We start from the raw sequence: 15,489 nt of genomic DNA, 5'->3' as shown, positions 1-15,489 counted from the left end.
TGGTTAGGATCTAATATTGCAAAAGAAACTTTAAAATTATAGTTAAACTGCCAGTGTTCCATTGACTGCAGTTGGCAGGTCAATCACAGGCTCAAGATTTTTAGCTCACCGGTATTTGTAATTAAGAAAAAATCCAGCGGTCAGCTTGTGGAGGAAGCAGCTGAGAGCTGGCAAGAGCATAAGCAAGCAGGTGGGCAGGTGAAGGAGCTAGCACAGGTGGGAGGTTGCAGTGCATGGCTTGGAGCAGCAGCAGCCCTGGCCTCAGTGGAGCCTAGGTCGGAGGGCCACAGGAGCTGGCACCCTCGGTCTCCACCCCCACTCGATGGGGCAGTGTCTGATGTACCCACATGCAGGGGGCAGCAGCTGAGCAGACCCAACAGGACCGCAAGTGTTGTCACCTCGGCCAAGGAACCAGCAAGGCTACAGGCGGAGGTGGCATTGGCGACACCATGTCATCCCCCAGTCCAGGAAAGAGGCGGATGAACATGGAAGTAGTCAAGCTCATTGAAAGCAAACATGAGGTTAAGATCCTAGGAGGACTCAATGAATTCATTGTCAAGTTTTATGGACCACAAGGAATACCATATGAAGGCGGGGTGTTTAAAGTGAGAGTGGACCTTCCTGATAAGTACCCTTTTAAGTCTCCATCTATAGGATTGATGAATAAAAATTTCCATCCTGACATTGATGAAGCGTAAGGAACTGTTTGTCTAAATGTAATTAATCAAACTTGGACAGCTCTCTATGATCTTACCAATATATTTGAGTCCTTCCTGCCCCAGTTGCTGGCCTATCCTAACCCCATAGATCCTCTCAATGGTGACTCTGCAGCCATGTACCTCCACCTACCAGAAGAGTACAAGCAGAAAATTAAAGAGTACATCCAGAAGTATGCAACGGAGGAGGCCCTGAAGGTACAGGAAGAGGGCACTGGTAACAGCTCATCAGAGAGTTCTGTGTCTGACTTCTCAGAAGATGAGGCCAGGACATGGAGTTGTAATAGAAAAGGCGCCTGCTTTTCAGAAAGACTACTGTTCCCTAACCATGAGATGTAGACTCTAATATTCATATTTAAACAAAGCAATTTTTATTACTAAACAAGGTTTTTATGAATAATAGAATTGATATATATATACATTATATATCACCCTTTAGATCTTGACTTCTTGGTCATTTCTCAACCTGAGGTGCATAGCATATTCTCACATTCCATTTTGGTAGCAATATGCAGTCCGAATGCATGCATTCATAAGTCCATTTGGCCAAGTCAGCCTGTGTGCTACTGAGCTGTCAAGAAATTGCCATTCTCATAGGAAAACATGAGGAAAACAGGAAAAGTTTGCTTCTTTTTATTGATGGTTCCAGAGAAACAAACCAAATCTACCAGCTCTTGGGTGAAGATAGAACAGTGCTTTTCCAGAGTGGGAAGGAAGGGGTTGAGATGCGTGCTTTGAAAGCCTGTGAGGCTTTTGCAGATAATAAGATAGTATATATAAGTGATCCTAAAAATTCCATCAGACAACTCCTAAACCCAATAAACAGCTTCTCTGCAGTAGCTGGATATAAAATTAACTCAAACAAATCAATGGCCTTTCTCTACACACAGAATAAACGGGCTGAGAAAGAAATTAGGGAAACAACACCCTTCACAATAGTCACAAAAAATATAAAATACCTTGGCATGACTCTAACTAAGGAAGTGAAAGCTCTGTATGATAAGAACTTCAAGTCTCTGAAGAAAGAAATTGAAGAAGATCTAAAAAGATAGAAAGATCTCCCATGCTCTTTGATTGGCAGGAATAATATACTCAAAATGGCTATGAGGCAAAAGCAATCTACAGATTCAATGCAATCCCCATCAAAATTCCAACTCAATTCTTCACTGTGTTAGAAAGGGCAATTTGCAAATTCATCTGAAATAATAAAAAATGTAGGATGCCAAAAGTATTCTCAACAGTAAAAGAACCTCTGGTGGAATCACCACGCCTTACCTCAAGCTGTACTACAGAGCAATTGTGAAAAAAAAAAAAAAAACTGCATGGTACTGGTACAGCAACAGTACCATGAATATAACTGAAGACCCAGAAAAGAATACACACACCTATGGTCACTTGATCTTTGACAGGAGAGCTAAAAGCATCCAGTGGGGGGGAAAAAAACCCAGCATTTTCAAAAAATGATGCTGGCACAACTGGCAGTTATCATGTAGAAGAATGTGAATTGATCCATTCTTATCTCCTTGTACAAAGCTCAAGTCTAAGTGGATCAAGGAACTCCACATAAAACCAGAGACATTGAAACTTATTGAGGAGAAAGTGGGGAAAAGCCTGGAAGATATGGGGCACAGTGGGAAAATTCCTGAATAGAACAGCAATGGCTTGTGCTGTAAGATTGAGAATAAACAAATGGGACCTCATAAAATTGCAAAGCTTCTGTAAGGCAAAAGACACTGTCAATAAGACAAAAAGGCCACCAACAGATTGGGAAAGGATCTTTACCAATCCTAAATCTGATAGGGGACTAATATCCAATATATACAAATAGCTCAAGAAGCTGGACTCCAGAAAGTCAAATAACTCCATTAAAAAATGGGGTACAGAGCTAAACAAAGAATTCTCAACGGAAATATACCAAATTAGCTGAGAAGCACCTGAAAAAATGTTCAACATCCTTAATCCTCAAGGAAAGGCAAATTAAAACAACCTTGAGATTCCACCTCACACCAGTCAGAATGGCAAAGATCAAAAATTCAGGTGACAGCAGATGCTGGCTAGGATGTTGAGAAAGAGCAACACTCCTCCATTGTTGGTGGGATTGCAAGCTTGTACAATGACTCTGGAAGACAGTCTGGTGGTTTCTCAGAAAATTGGACACAGTACGACCAGAAGGTCCAGCAATACCTCTCTTGGGCATATATCCAGAAGATGTTCCAACTGGTAGTAAGGACACATGCTCCACTATGTTCATAGCAGCCCTATTTATAATAGCCAGAAGCTGGAAAGAACCCAGATGCCCCTCAAGAGAGGAATGGATATAGAAAATGTGTTACATTTACACAATGGAGAACTACTCAGCTCTTAAAAACAATGAATTGATGAAATTCTTGGGCAAATGGATGGATCTGGAGGATATCATCCTGAGTGAGTTAACCCAATCACAAAAGAAGTCACTTGATATGCACTCACTGATAAGTGGATATTAGCGCAGAAACTTAGAATACCCAAGATACAATTTGCAAAACACAAGAAAATCAAGAATAAGGAAGACCAACGTGTGTGGATACTTCATTCCTCCTTAGACTAGGGAACAAAATACCCATGGAAGGAGATACAGAGACAACGTTTGGACCTATGATGAAAGGATGGACCATCCAGAGACTACCCCACCCAGGGATCCATCCCATAATCAGGCACCAAACCCAGACATTATTGCATATGCCAGCAAGATTTTGTTCAAGGGACCCTTATATAGCTGTTTCATGTGAGGCTATGCCAGTGCCTGGCAAATACAGAAGTGGATGCTCACAGTCATCAATAGGATGGAACACAGGGCCCCCAATGGAGGGGCTAGAGAAAGTAACCAAGGAGCTGAAGGGCTCTGCAACCCCAAAGGTGGAACAACAATATGAACTAACCAGTTCCCCCAGAGCTTGTATCTCTACCTGCATATGTAGCAGAAGATGGCCTAGTCAGCCTTCATTGGGAAGAGGGGCCCCCAGGTCTTACAAATTTTATATGCCCCAGTACAGGGGAATGCCAGGGCCAAGAATTGGGAGTGGGTGGGTAGGGGAACAGGGCAGGGGGTGGATATAGGGAACTTTCGGGATAGCTTTTAAAATGTAAATAAAGAAAATATCTAATAAAATAAAATTTAAAAAAGAAATTGGAGAGATCTCCTGCTAGCAACTTAAAAGCACACCTTAAAGCTCTAGAACAAAAAGAAGCAAATATAAGAGAAATACACAGTAAGAAATAATCAAACTCTCGACTGAAATGAATAACCACAATAAAATAAATAGAACAGTATAAAGAACGAGTGAAACCAAGCACTGCTTTTTTTTTTTGATAAAAGCAACAAGAAATACAAACCTTTAGCTAAATTAAGGAAAAGGCAGAAGACAGTACACAAATCAAGAAAATCAGAAATTTTAAAAAGGACATATCAACAGACACTGAGGAAATCTGAAGAATCACTAGTCAAACTTCAAAAGCCTGAATGCCAAAATATTTTAAAATCTATTTGAAATGGATGGTTTTCTAAACATACCATTTACCACAGTTAAATCAAGACCAGGTAAACAATTCAAAGAGTACCAAAAAACTCCTAAGGAAATAAACACAGCCATTAAAAGTCTCTCAACCAAAACTAGCCCAGGGCCAGATGGTTTTCACATAGAATTCTACTAGACTTTCAAAGAACAGCTAACATCAATACCCCTTAAACTACTCAAGAATATAGAAACAGAAGAAACATTGCAAAACTCATTTTATGAGGCCACAATCACACTAACACCTAACCCACGAAAGACTCAACATAGATAATTTCTCACAAGTTACATCTATGAAAATTGTTGTAAAAAATATTCAATAAAATACAGGCAAAATGGATCTAACTACATATCAAAGGTTCCATCCACCATGATCAAGTAGTCTTGATCCAAGGGGTGCAGGGTGGTTCAATACATGAAATTCCATCAAAGTAATCTACCATATAAAAACACTGAAAGGAAAAACACTCCACAAGGATAATCTCATTAGATGCTGAAAAAAAAAAACACTTTGACAAAATCCAACAATAGTTCATGTTAAGGGAGACATCAGGGCCATAAGGTATATATCTAAATATAATGAAGACCGTATATAGCAAGCCATTCACAAAAGAACACACATGGTATAAACTCCCTGATAAGTCGATACTAGCCCAGATGCTCCAAATACCCAAGATCCAATTCACAAACCACATGAAGCTCAAGTTGAAGGAAGACCAAAGTGTGGGTGCTTCAGTCCTTTTTATAAGAACAAAATACTCACAGGAGCAAATATGGATATAAAGTGTAGAGCAGAGACTGAAGGAAATGCCACCCAGAGACTGTCCCACCTGGGGATTCACCCCATATACAGTTACCAAATCAAGGCACTATTGTGGATGCCAAGAAGTGCATGCTGACAGGAGCCTGATATAGCTGTCTCCTGAGAGGACCTGCCAGAGTCTTACAAATACAGAAGTGGATGCTTGCTGGTGAGATGGCTCAATGGGTAAGAGCACCCGACCGCTCTTCCAAAGGTCCAGAGTTCAAATCCCAGCAACCATATGGTGGCTCACAACCATCCGTAACGAGATCTGGCGCCCTCTTCTGGAGTGTCGGAAGACAGCTACAGTGTACTTACATATAATAAATAAATAAATCTAAAAAAAAAAAAAAAAAAAAAGTGGATGCTTGCAGCCAACCATTGGACTGTGTGCAAGGTCCTCAATAGAGGAGTTAGAGAAAGGACTCAAGGAGTTGAAGGGTTTGCAACCCCATAGGAAGAACAACAATATCAACCAACCAGACTCCCCTAGAACTCCCAGGAACTAAGCCATCGACCAACGAGTACACATGGCTCCAGCTGCATATGTAGCAGAGGCTGGCTTTGTCAGGCATCAATGGGAGGAGAGGTCCTTGGTCTTATGAAGGCTAGATAGATGCCCAAGTGTAGGAGAATCTAGGGCAGGGAGGTAGGAGTGGGTAGGTAAAGTGGAGGAACACCCTCATAGAAACAGGGTGAAGGAAGATAGGATAGGAGGTTTCTGGGATGGGAGGAAACCAGGATAGGGGATAACATTTGAAATGTAAATAAAGAAAATTAAAAAAGAAAACACTGAAAGGAAAAACACCAACAGGAACATCTCATCAGTTGCTGAAAACACCTTTGACAAAGTCCAACAAACTACATGTTAATGGAGACAAAAAGGATACAAAGTGCATAACTACACATAGGGAAATATACAGCAAGCCCATAGCCAATATTAGTTAAATGAAGAATAACTTAAGCATTCTACTAAAATCAGAGACAAGGCTGCCCACTCACTCCCTATCTAACCAACATAGTACTTGAAGCTCAAGCAAAAAGACAAAAAAAGACAAAAAGACAACTAAAAAGATCAAGAAGATACAAACTGAAAAGGAAGAAGTCAAGTCAGCAGTTCAGCTCACTGGTAAGCAGTAGACTCTCCATCAACTCACAGACACTTCACAGGTACATGACAGACCAGTTCAGGATTGTCAGGAGAGCAGCAGTGGTACACAGACTAGCAGGTGGTGCTAGGCCTCAGTAGAATCTCAATGAGTCAGCAGGAGGGATTTGGGAACAGAACGTATGCCAGGAACACCTGAGCCTCTCTGGATTGAGACAAGGTCAGTGAAGACACAAGACCAAGAAGAGTTTAGCTGCAGAAGCACAGTCCAATGTGTCCTATTTACATTCCTTCCAAACATCACATGTGCTCCCTGGGCTTTGCCTCACCATGTGTCTTGCCTCAGCTCTTGAGTCTGTCTCAGCTGACATCACTGTCAATTGGCTCAAGTCCTCCAATAAGCAAGAAAATGCAGCACAGCACACCACCAGAAATTTTGTGGAGAGTTTCTCTCCATGGAGTCCTGACAAATGGAGCTCAAGGAAGAAATGTAAGGTGGAAGTGTGTTGTTAACAAAGAATCACTCATCAAGTGTCCTTTCATGTGCTTGCTTTAGCAAAACATCCTTTCACCTGTGTCTCCTTCAAGGCATTGTTCCTTCATGTCTTTGCCCCAGCAAAACACCATCCAATGCAAATATTTTCTTAAGAAAACTTAATCTTCCTCATCGTATCCCTGCTTCTGTTTAAGAATTGTCCTTTGGGTCAGCCCCACAACACCCAGAGGAAGCTCCACTCCCAGGCACTCAACATACCCAGGATCAGAGGATCACAGGATCACAGGAGCTTGGACACACCAGGATCTCAAGGTCCCAAAGGCAGCTTGACTCCCAGGAGCTCGGACATATCCAGGATCACAGGTTCCCAAAATCACAGGATCACAGAGACAGCTTGATGCTGAGGAGTTCTGACACAACCAGGATCACAAGAAGGACAGGCTCCAGTCAGAACTTGCAAGGACAGGTAGCACTAGAGATAATCAGATGGTAGGAGGCAAGCATAAGAACATAAGCAACAGAAACCAAGGTTACCTGGCATCATCAGAAGCCAATTCTCCCACCATAACAAGTCCTGGATACCCCAACACACTGGAAAGACAAGACTCAGATATAAAATCACTTTTCATGATGATGATAGAGGACATTAAGAAGGACATAAATAACTCCCTTAAATAAATACAGGAGAACACGGTTAAACAGCTAGAAGCCCTTAAAGAGGAGACACAAAAATCCCTTAAAGAGTTAGAGAGGCAAACACAATCAAACAGGCAAAGGGAAGGAACAAAACCATCCAGGATCTAGAAATGGAAGTAAAAACAATAAAGAAATCACAAAGGGAGACAACCCAGAAATTAGAAATCCTAGGGAAGAGATCAGGAGTCATAGATGCAAGCATCACCAACAGAATACAAGAAGAAAGAATCTCAGGTGCCGAAGATACCATAGAAAACATTGACACAACAGTGAAAGAAAATGCAAAATCCAAAAAGATCCTAATCCAAAACAGCCAGGAAATTCAGGACACAATGAGAAGATGAAACCTAAGGATAATAGGTATAGAACAGAGAGATTTCCTAACTTGAAGGGCCAGTAAATATCTAGAACAAAATTAAAGAAGAAAACTTCCCTTACCCTAAAGAAAGAGATGCTCATGGTCATACAAGAAGCCTACAGAACTCCAAATAGACTGAACCATAAAACAAATCCCACCTGTCACTTAATAATCAAAACACCAAATGCACTAAACAAAGAAAGAATGTTAAAAACATTAAGGAAAAAGGTCAAGTAACATAGAACGGTAGACCTATCAGAATTACACCAGACTTCTCACCAGAGACTATGAAAGCTAGGTGATCCTGGACAGATGTCATACAGACCCTAAGAGGACACAAATGTCAGCTACTATACCCAGTAAAACTCTCAATCAACATAGATGGAGAAAACAAGATATTCCATGACAAAACCAATTTTACACATTATCTTTCCACAAATCCAGCCCTACAAAGGGTAATAGATGGAAAACACCAACACAAGGAGTGAAACTACACCCTAGAAGAAGCAAGAAAGTAATCTTTCAACAAACCCACACAAACATAATTCCACCTCTAACAAGAAAATTAACAGGAAGTAACAACCACTTTTCCTTAATATCTCTTAATATGGAAATTAATATTACCAACATATCCTAATTGATTGAAATTCAAAAATACGAGGAATTAGAAATTTTTTGGCTGTCATCTCGTGGTCTCTCTAATTTGGTAATGGTGAGGAATAGGTCCAATATTATACCAGCCATATACACTTTCTGCTTCTTTGTACATAATGGTCTTGAAATCATGCTTCTCCTATCTCAGCCTCTCTATTAGGAGGACTGTTTATTTGATGTTTTTACACTATACTATGATTTTCAGAACACCTTACATATTTCAAAATTATTTATACAGCCAACAGATACATAGACAATTAATTTGGGAGATGGCTTGTAAGAGAACAGCAAAGAATGAGACTGAAGGCTTTGCTTGATATTTATAATTATTTAATCAGTTTTGAAAAAGAGGACTTTATTTTGTCTTTTTTTTTCCAGAGCTGAGGACCGAACCCAGGGCTTTGTGCTTGCTAGACAAGTGCTCTACCACTTAACTAAATCCCCAACCCCAGAAGAGGACTTTATAAGTTACTCATTTCCTGAGATGTATGCTTTTCAACATGATCACAGCCAATGAACCAGAATCTTACCCTCACCTAACATCTGTGCCACCTTCCAAGCAGAACCATTGTTCATTGAAACAGTTGATGAATGAATGACTTGATGGCTAGACCATCTTAATATACACACCATTTCTTTCTTTTCTTTCTTTCTTTTTTTTTTTTTTTGGTTTTTTTGAGACAGGGTCTCTCTATATAGCCCTGGCTGTCCTGGAACTCACTCTGTAGACCATGTAGGCCTTGAACTCAGAAATCTGCCTGCCTATGTCTCCCAAGTGCTGGGATTAAAGGTGTGCACCACAACTACCTGGCCCATACATCATTTCTTAAATGAATGTAACCTGTTCCCTGTGGGCTGAGAATGACGACAATCATTCAAGTCAAATATCTTTGACTGTAACAGGAAATCTGTATGCAAAAATTGTGTCTACAGTTCCTTAGTGCAGCAGAACTGTCAAATCTTAGCTTATCTACTATGGAGGTAAAATCCTTTGGTGATGTGAGGGTCATTCAATTACAGCCTTATTACAATGAACTTCAATCTCAAAAAACTGTTCTTATTTTGTGTTTGTACCACAGTAAGAGGCAAGATTTTAAACTCTACTAAAAACAAAACAAACAAACAAAAAGACTTTATCTATTTATGTTCATTACAAAAACTAATAGTGACATATTATTATATTTGGAGTTATTTAAAATTTATATTGAGAAAAAAGTATGTATTTTCAGTATTGCTGTACACAAACAGCTACATAAAATTGTTCAATTGATTGTTGTTTTCTATCAAACAACTTTTATAGCAGTGCGTGTTGGCTCATGCCTTTAATCCCAGCACTCGGGAGGCAGAGGCAGGAGGATTTCTGAGTTCGAGGCCAGCCTGGTCTACAAAGTGAGTTCCAGGAGAGCCAGGGCTACACAGAGGTAACCCTGTCTCAGAAAAACAAAAAACAAAAAACAAAAAACAAAAAAACCAAAAAACAAAAAACAAAAAACAAACCAACAACTTTTATAATACTCATTTTATTGTTGCAACATTTTATGAATTTTAAAGCATAGGGTAAACAACGAAAGGTTTTGCAAGTTTTGAAAGGGGAACTCTCCGGGAGGAGTTGGGGAACAAAAGGAAAGAAGAATGTGATGTAAGTCTATTTACTCACAATATGTTTTTAATGTTAACATATTTGGATAAATTGAAATTATGTATCTTTTCTCATCATAATGCAATAAAACTTAAATAAAAAAGAATTGTCTTTTACACCAATATTAACAATTTATTCATAATAGATATAAGAAACATCACATTTTATTAAAGTACTTTTTATATACAATACAGTCACAAAATAGGCTAAGAAAACAAGCTTAAATCTCTATGGGTATAAAATGACTAATAAAAACCTTACATTTCTTTCAATAGAGAATACAATAATTAAACAAAACCCTTAAATTTCTATTAATATAATATAATTCAAACAAACCCTCTACAACCCTAGATAATAACCATAACCCACCTCAACTCAAGCGATTGGGACGACAGTCTCTTCTCCTGCTGTATTGGATCAAAGGATTCCTGTTTTGGGTCCCAAGAGGGAAAAAAAAAAAAAAAATATATATATATATATATATATATATATAGTCCAATCTCTGTGTTTATCCAGTATGTGTGTGTGATCAAGAGCTTGGGCTGGCCCTTTTGAAATTCATTTCCATGAATTGTATTTTTAAAAATCAGATAGTGAGACAGTCTGTGAATCATTTGGGCAATTTGCTTTGTGAAGACCTCCATGTCTCTGGTGATAAGAGGACTTCCCTGGTTTGATCTAATCCTTAAAAGTTTTGTTGGTAAGCATATTTTTTCATACCATGCACATACATAACTAAAACCATACCCCCATGATGAAACTTTTGCATGTTCCATTCTAATATCAACACATCGTTAAGGTGTATTTGTTGACCTGGTTTGTTTTGGATTGAACTGCCCTTCCTGATTCATGTGTGGTATACAGGGATATAGTGACTCCTTCACCCACCTACAACCAGAGACCCATTCCTCGCAGAGGGGAGACCCAAAAAGGGGGTTAGTGTGTGGCAGAACAGGCACTAGGACAGGAATTTCTCTAAAGAACTATTTATGGACAGTTCCACTTCCCCATATCCCAATGCCCTTCATTTTCCACTACCTCTTGTGGGTGGTAGGCCAGAGAGGAGGTTGAACCATATTGAAGTAGGTTGTGAAAAATATATGACTACAAAGAGAAATGCTGGGGCTCAGAAAGATGGAATAAAATATGGACAGGATCTATTTCTGACTGATTCATAAGCAGTATTTGGAAGGAGGGAGCAGGGAAGGGACACAGGAAGTGCTGCTTAGTTGGAGGCTGGAAAGTGGCTGTGGCAGCCTCTCTACTGCCAGGATCCCTTTGTGACTAGGAGGCCACAGCAGTATGATGTGCCCAGAGCCCTCCTGACACAACTCAAACTGAGCTTTAGGACTCAGTGTCCTGAGAGCTGCACTGGGTTTCAGAAGAAGGGGAATTCTCTCCTTCTGAAGAATAGCTTTATGGACTCGTGGATGAGCAATAGCTCCATGGACACAGCAATGGACATGAGCATAGGGATGTATGCTAAGGAGTGGCTGTTTTTCCTACTATTCCCATTATTCACAGACCATCCACTATCACCATCAGCTGAGACCAAAGGGGACATCCCAGAGGTGAGCAAAGACGTGGTTCATACACAATGGAGCAGCACACTGCTGTTCACAAACTTTACTCCACATTCCATAGAAAGACAGGTGTACTGAAAATTACAGCATTTTGTTCTGTTTGTCATGTAATGGGTGCTATGCATGGGAGTGTCGTTCAAGACATTAAACTGATGCTGTGCACCTGTACAGAGGACTCTCAGATCCATGTAACACCGGGTACCTTCAATTCTCCCAGATACAAATCTCTCAGATAACAGCTCCTGTGGCCATTACACTATTGTAAGGGAGAATGACAGGATTGGAGGAAAGAGCAATGAAAGTGTAAATGGAGAGATGAGGCCCCTCCATTCCCCTTGCTCATGTTCAGTGCTCTGTCCTTACGCTATGGTCCTTGAGCATTAGAGTCCTATTGTGAATGGGCAGTCATAAGAGAGATGCCTCACTCCTGGGTATTCTCAATCCTTGTCCTTATCCTACATAACTATCTCCAGGATGTACAAATGACAGGGAAAAAATGTGAAAGAGACTCAGATTCCAGCACAACTTATGTAAATGTAAGAAATCTGACTTGTGAAATTTTTCATGCAAGGATGTAAGCTCAGGGCATGGGGATCTTCATACTGAAGATGCTATGCAGGATGAGATCGGAACACATCCCGGTTGAATGTGACACTAAGGGATATAGGATATGGAGGCAATGGAGGGAGTATATGGCTACAGAGCCACATTTACAGAGACTGATGGGCCTCTTGATCCTCTGTTAGGGGCTGATGTTTTCAACTCCTGTCTTTTACAGTCCCATCAAGCAACTTTTCCTGAACTCCACACCACAACCTTTTTCAAACCATAATATGAAAATGGATCACCTTCCTTTCTCAGAGGTCTCAGAGGGTCTTATACATCAGAAATTTAGTGGAATTGTCTGGGGCATATCCTCTTTATTCTCGGAGACAGTTGTGGCTACTGCCCAAGACATCAGAAGCCCTCCTTTACCAGGACATTAAACTACTAGATTTAATGCTGGATGTGGGTCTGTCAAAGGACTATCACAGGCTCTAGGACCTCCATAGCTTTCTCAGGACAAGCCATTGCCTGAGCAATTTGTAACACCAAGCTTTGTATTTGTAACAGGTTCAGAAAATGCAAGAATTAACACGTTCTACAGCAAACTAACACCTTTTTGTTTCCAGAGTAGGGAATGTGGAAGAGCTGTTCCTAGTACTGAGAGAGATACAGGCATACCTTCCAACTGAAAACAGCCCTAGCAAAATGCTGTGGAGTTAAAAGGCACTACAGATTCTAATGAACAAAAACATTAAGCAGCCATTAGCCAGCCCACTGGCAACTTGTTCAGGGTCACCACATACAATAAAGCTATCAGGTCAACCTCCATCCTTCCTGAGCATTGTCAGATACTCCAGACTCCTGAGGAGCCACAGAATGAAGACAAGGCGACTAATGAGGGGAACAACAAGGAACAGCTGTCCAATTACTCCCATCCAGGGAACTGAATCAGCTTCAGGAGCATTTCCAGCAGTAATCATAATTGCAATAACAGGCCTCAACTCTCCCAGCCTGTATAGCGCTCCATCTTCAACTCTAAAATCTACAAGTTGAGCCAGACGATATGGTCTGTGTCCAGGGAGATGCCCTCACAAAATCAAAAGCTAAGTGTAACATACACCATGCCTAAAATAAGAGCCTAGATATTAGGGGAAATTACATGCCTTGCACTTCAAGCCCATGCCTGTGAAGAAGCTGACACCCAGGAACCCTGCACTGAGGACACACAAGCTGTTCTATGTGAACACTGTGGAGCACCATTTCCAGCTTGACACCAAATACGGAGAGGAAGCTAAAATCAAACATCCCAGAGCTTCCTTGTAAAACGCAGAAAGAGACTTTATCTGCAGATTCCTGAGGCCAGGGAGCTCATTCCACCTGAGTGAGTTCCAGCTGAAAACTTTCCCAGGTTGTGTATCCCTCCTCACACATCTGTGATTCCAAGGCTGAATACTATTCCAAGGCTGCCATCATCCTGGAAAATGTGCATCACCAAGATCCAGGAAGGACAAGGGTAGAAAGCCTATCAACTGCCAGGCTAGAGAGATCTGTATTTAAATAATCACCTGTAGACCCAAAACCCCTTCTGCCTGCTGCCAGTCATGGGACCTCAAAGGTACAACCAGATCCATGGGAGAACTACCTGAGCGATGTTCCCTTTGCTTCCTGCTTCCAGACAAAACTGATCAGAGCAAGACTATCTAAGGAACTGGAAAAGGAGCCTGGAACAATATACCACCTCAAAAAAGGACAAGTGAACCATAAAAGAGGCTTGAAGATGTGGCCTTAGGACATCCCTGCTGACAAGTGATAGTGGTTGGCCCTGAACAAAGTGTCCCACCTTCAGTGGCCAAACAAACCAATACATGGGAGTTGAAATAAGAGCCACCTCCTGCCCTGAGAGTGCGTCTGGAATCCAGTTAAATTCCCAATGGCCAAGCCATCAATATCAGTCCCAAGAATTTGAGTCTGTAGGGACCAACAAAACACAGGACATCTTCAAACACCTACCTTAAAGCACTCACTATATTGAGCTCTAAAAACACAAGATTATAGTAACATGGACTTGAGATAAGCATGCAGCCAAAGTCTTGGCCTGTGAGACCTCACCCTGATGGCCCCAGAACAGTACAGTGTGCCACAGTCAGCTTACCTTCGCAGCACTCGCACCCAAGATTCCAGAATAATTGCTAAAACACCAAAATTTCCAGGGTTTATTTGATGTCTTCATGAGAAAACATCAGAGGTTGAAGACTCAGGAGTTCAGAATTCCCAAGGATAAGATCAATGTGAAGGATCTCATAGGATTTCATTCCCATGAAGAGAGGCAGAGTAATATAATATCTAGAGGAATAAGTCCGTGAGAAAGGATTGCGAAACTAAGGCCTTCTATTCCAAGCTCCACTAAGCTCAAGGATACAGCCAACACTTCCCTATATACACCAGGAAAAGGAGAGGCTCATCCTAATACCTTTTGAAAGAACATCTTAAGTAATGATATGGAACAATATGGAAATCTCAGCACAAAATACAAGGGGAAGGGACATTCTTTGAAGAACAAAAGCCCAACACTAACTACTAAGCACAGAACTTACTAACAAGAGAAAAGACAATCTACTCTATGGCAGCTGAACTACAAGCCCTCATGAATGATCTGGTCCATATCCTGGTGAGTAACATACATAAGCCATCAAAGGTGCAGAAAGGAAAAGTAGAATGTGTGATGTCTCAGCTGGGTGGCTCATACCACACTTCTGAGGTTCTCTATGACCTACACCATAGCAGAGCAGCACGCAGGATGAGCTGTAGCCAAGTCAGAACAGAGAGGAGCACAAACACCCATTCACATACAGGGGAATTGGAATCAAACTGCAGTCAGACATTGATGCCAGAGGGCCTGTGACCATCATCTAACCAAGTGAAGAGAGGAATGACCATTCATGTTGGTAGAGGGGAATTGGAGATGACCAGGAGCCAGGTCTTGCTGACCAGAGATTCTGTGACCTAGGTCAAATTAAAACAAAGATTGGAATGGGTGGATGTCCACATAGAGTCCGGAGGGGCACAGCCATGCATGCAGATATAGAGAAATTGGTGTCAACAGCAGCCAGGCATTATGCAGGAAGCCATTGATGCCAGGAGACATCTAGGAGAAACTCAAACCTAGCTGGTGATCTTCCCGAGATGGTTCCCTCATGAATTGTAAAGGATGTCGGATTTGCTTCTTTAGGCAAGGCCGAGAAGATTAAGTTGGAGAAAAGATTCCTGCTATTAATTTATTTGGTTATTATTAAATTTATATAAGAAACACTAGGCATTAGCCCACCCTTTGTACACATTT

General features: G+C 41.0%; 1 protein-coding gene across 1 annotated transcript; it reads left to right on the top strand.

The window, feature by feature from the left end:
- The first annotated feature begins 449 nt into the window (after nucleotides 1-449).
- LOC147000973 (ubiquitin-conjugating enzyme E2 H-like) lies at nucleotides 450-1,055 on the top strand. Its single transcript, XM_085830841.1, has 2 exons — nucleotides 450-652; nucleotides 746-1,055. Exons 1-2 carry the CDS (start codon nucleotides 450-452, stop codon nucleotides 1,053-1,055), a joined length of 513 nt encoding a protein of 170 aa, XP_085686967.1.
- Nucleotides 1,056-15,489: the final 14,434 nt, after the last annotated feature.

This window comes from Mus caroli, unplaced genomic scaffold (genome assembly GCF_978045245.1).
Source record: "Mus caroli unplaced genomic scaffold, Mus_caroli_1 scaffold_15, whole genome shotgun sequence".
NCBI classification, from domain to species: domain Eukaryota; kingdom Metazoa; phylum Chordata; class Mammalia; order Rodentia; family Muridae; genus Mus; species Mus caroli.
This window is presented reverse-complemented; position numbering and strand designations above follow the sequence as displayed.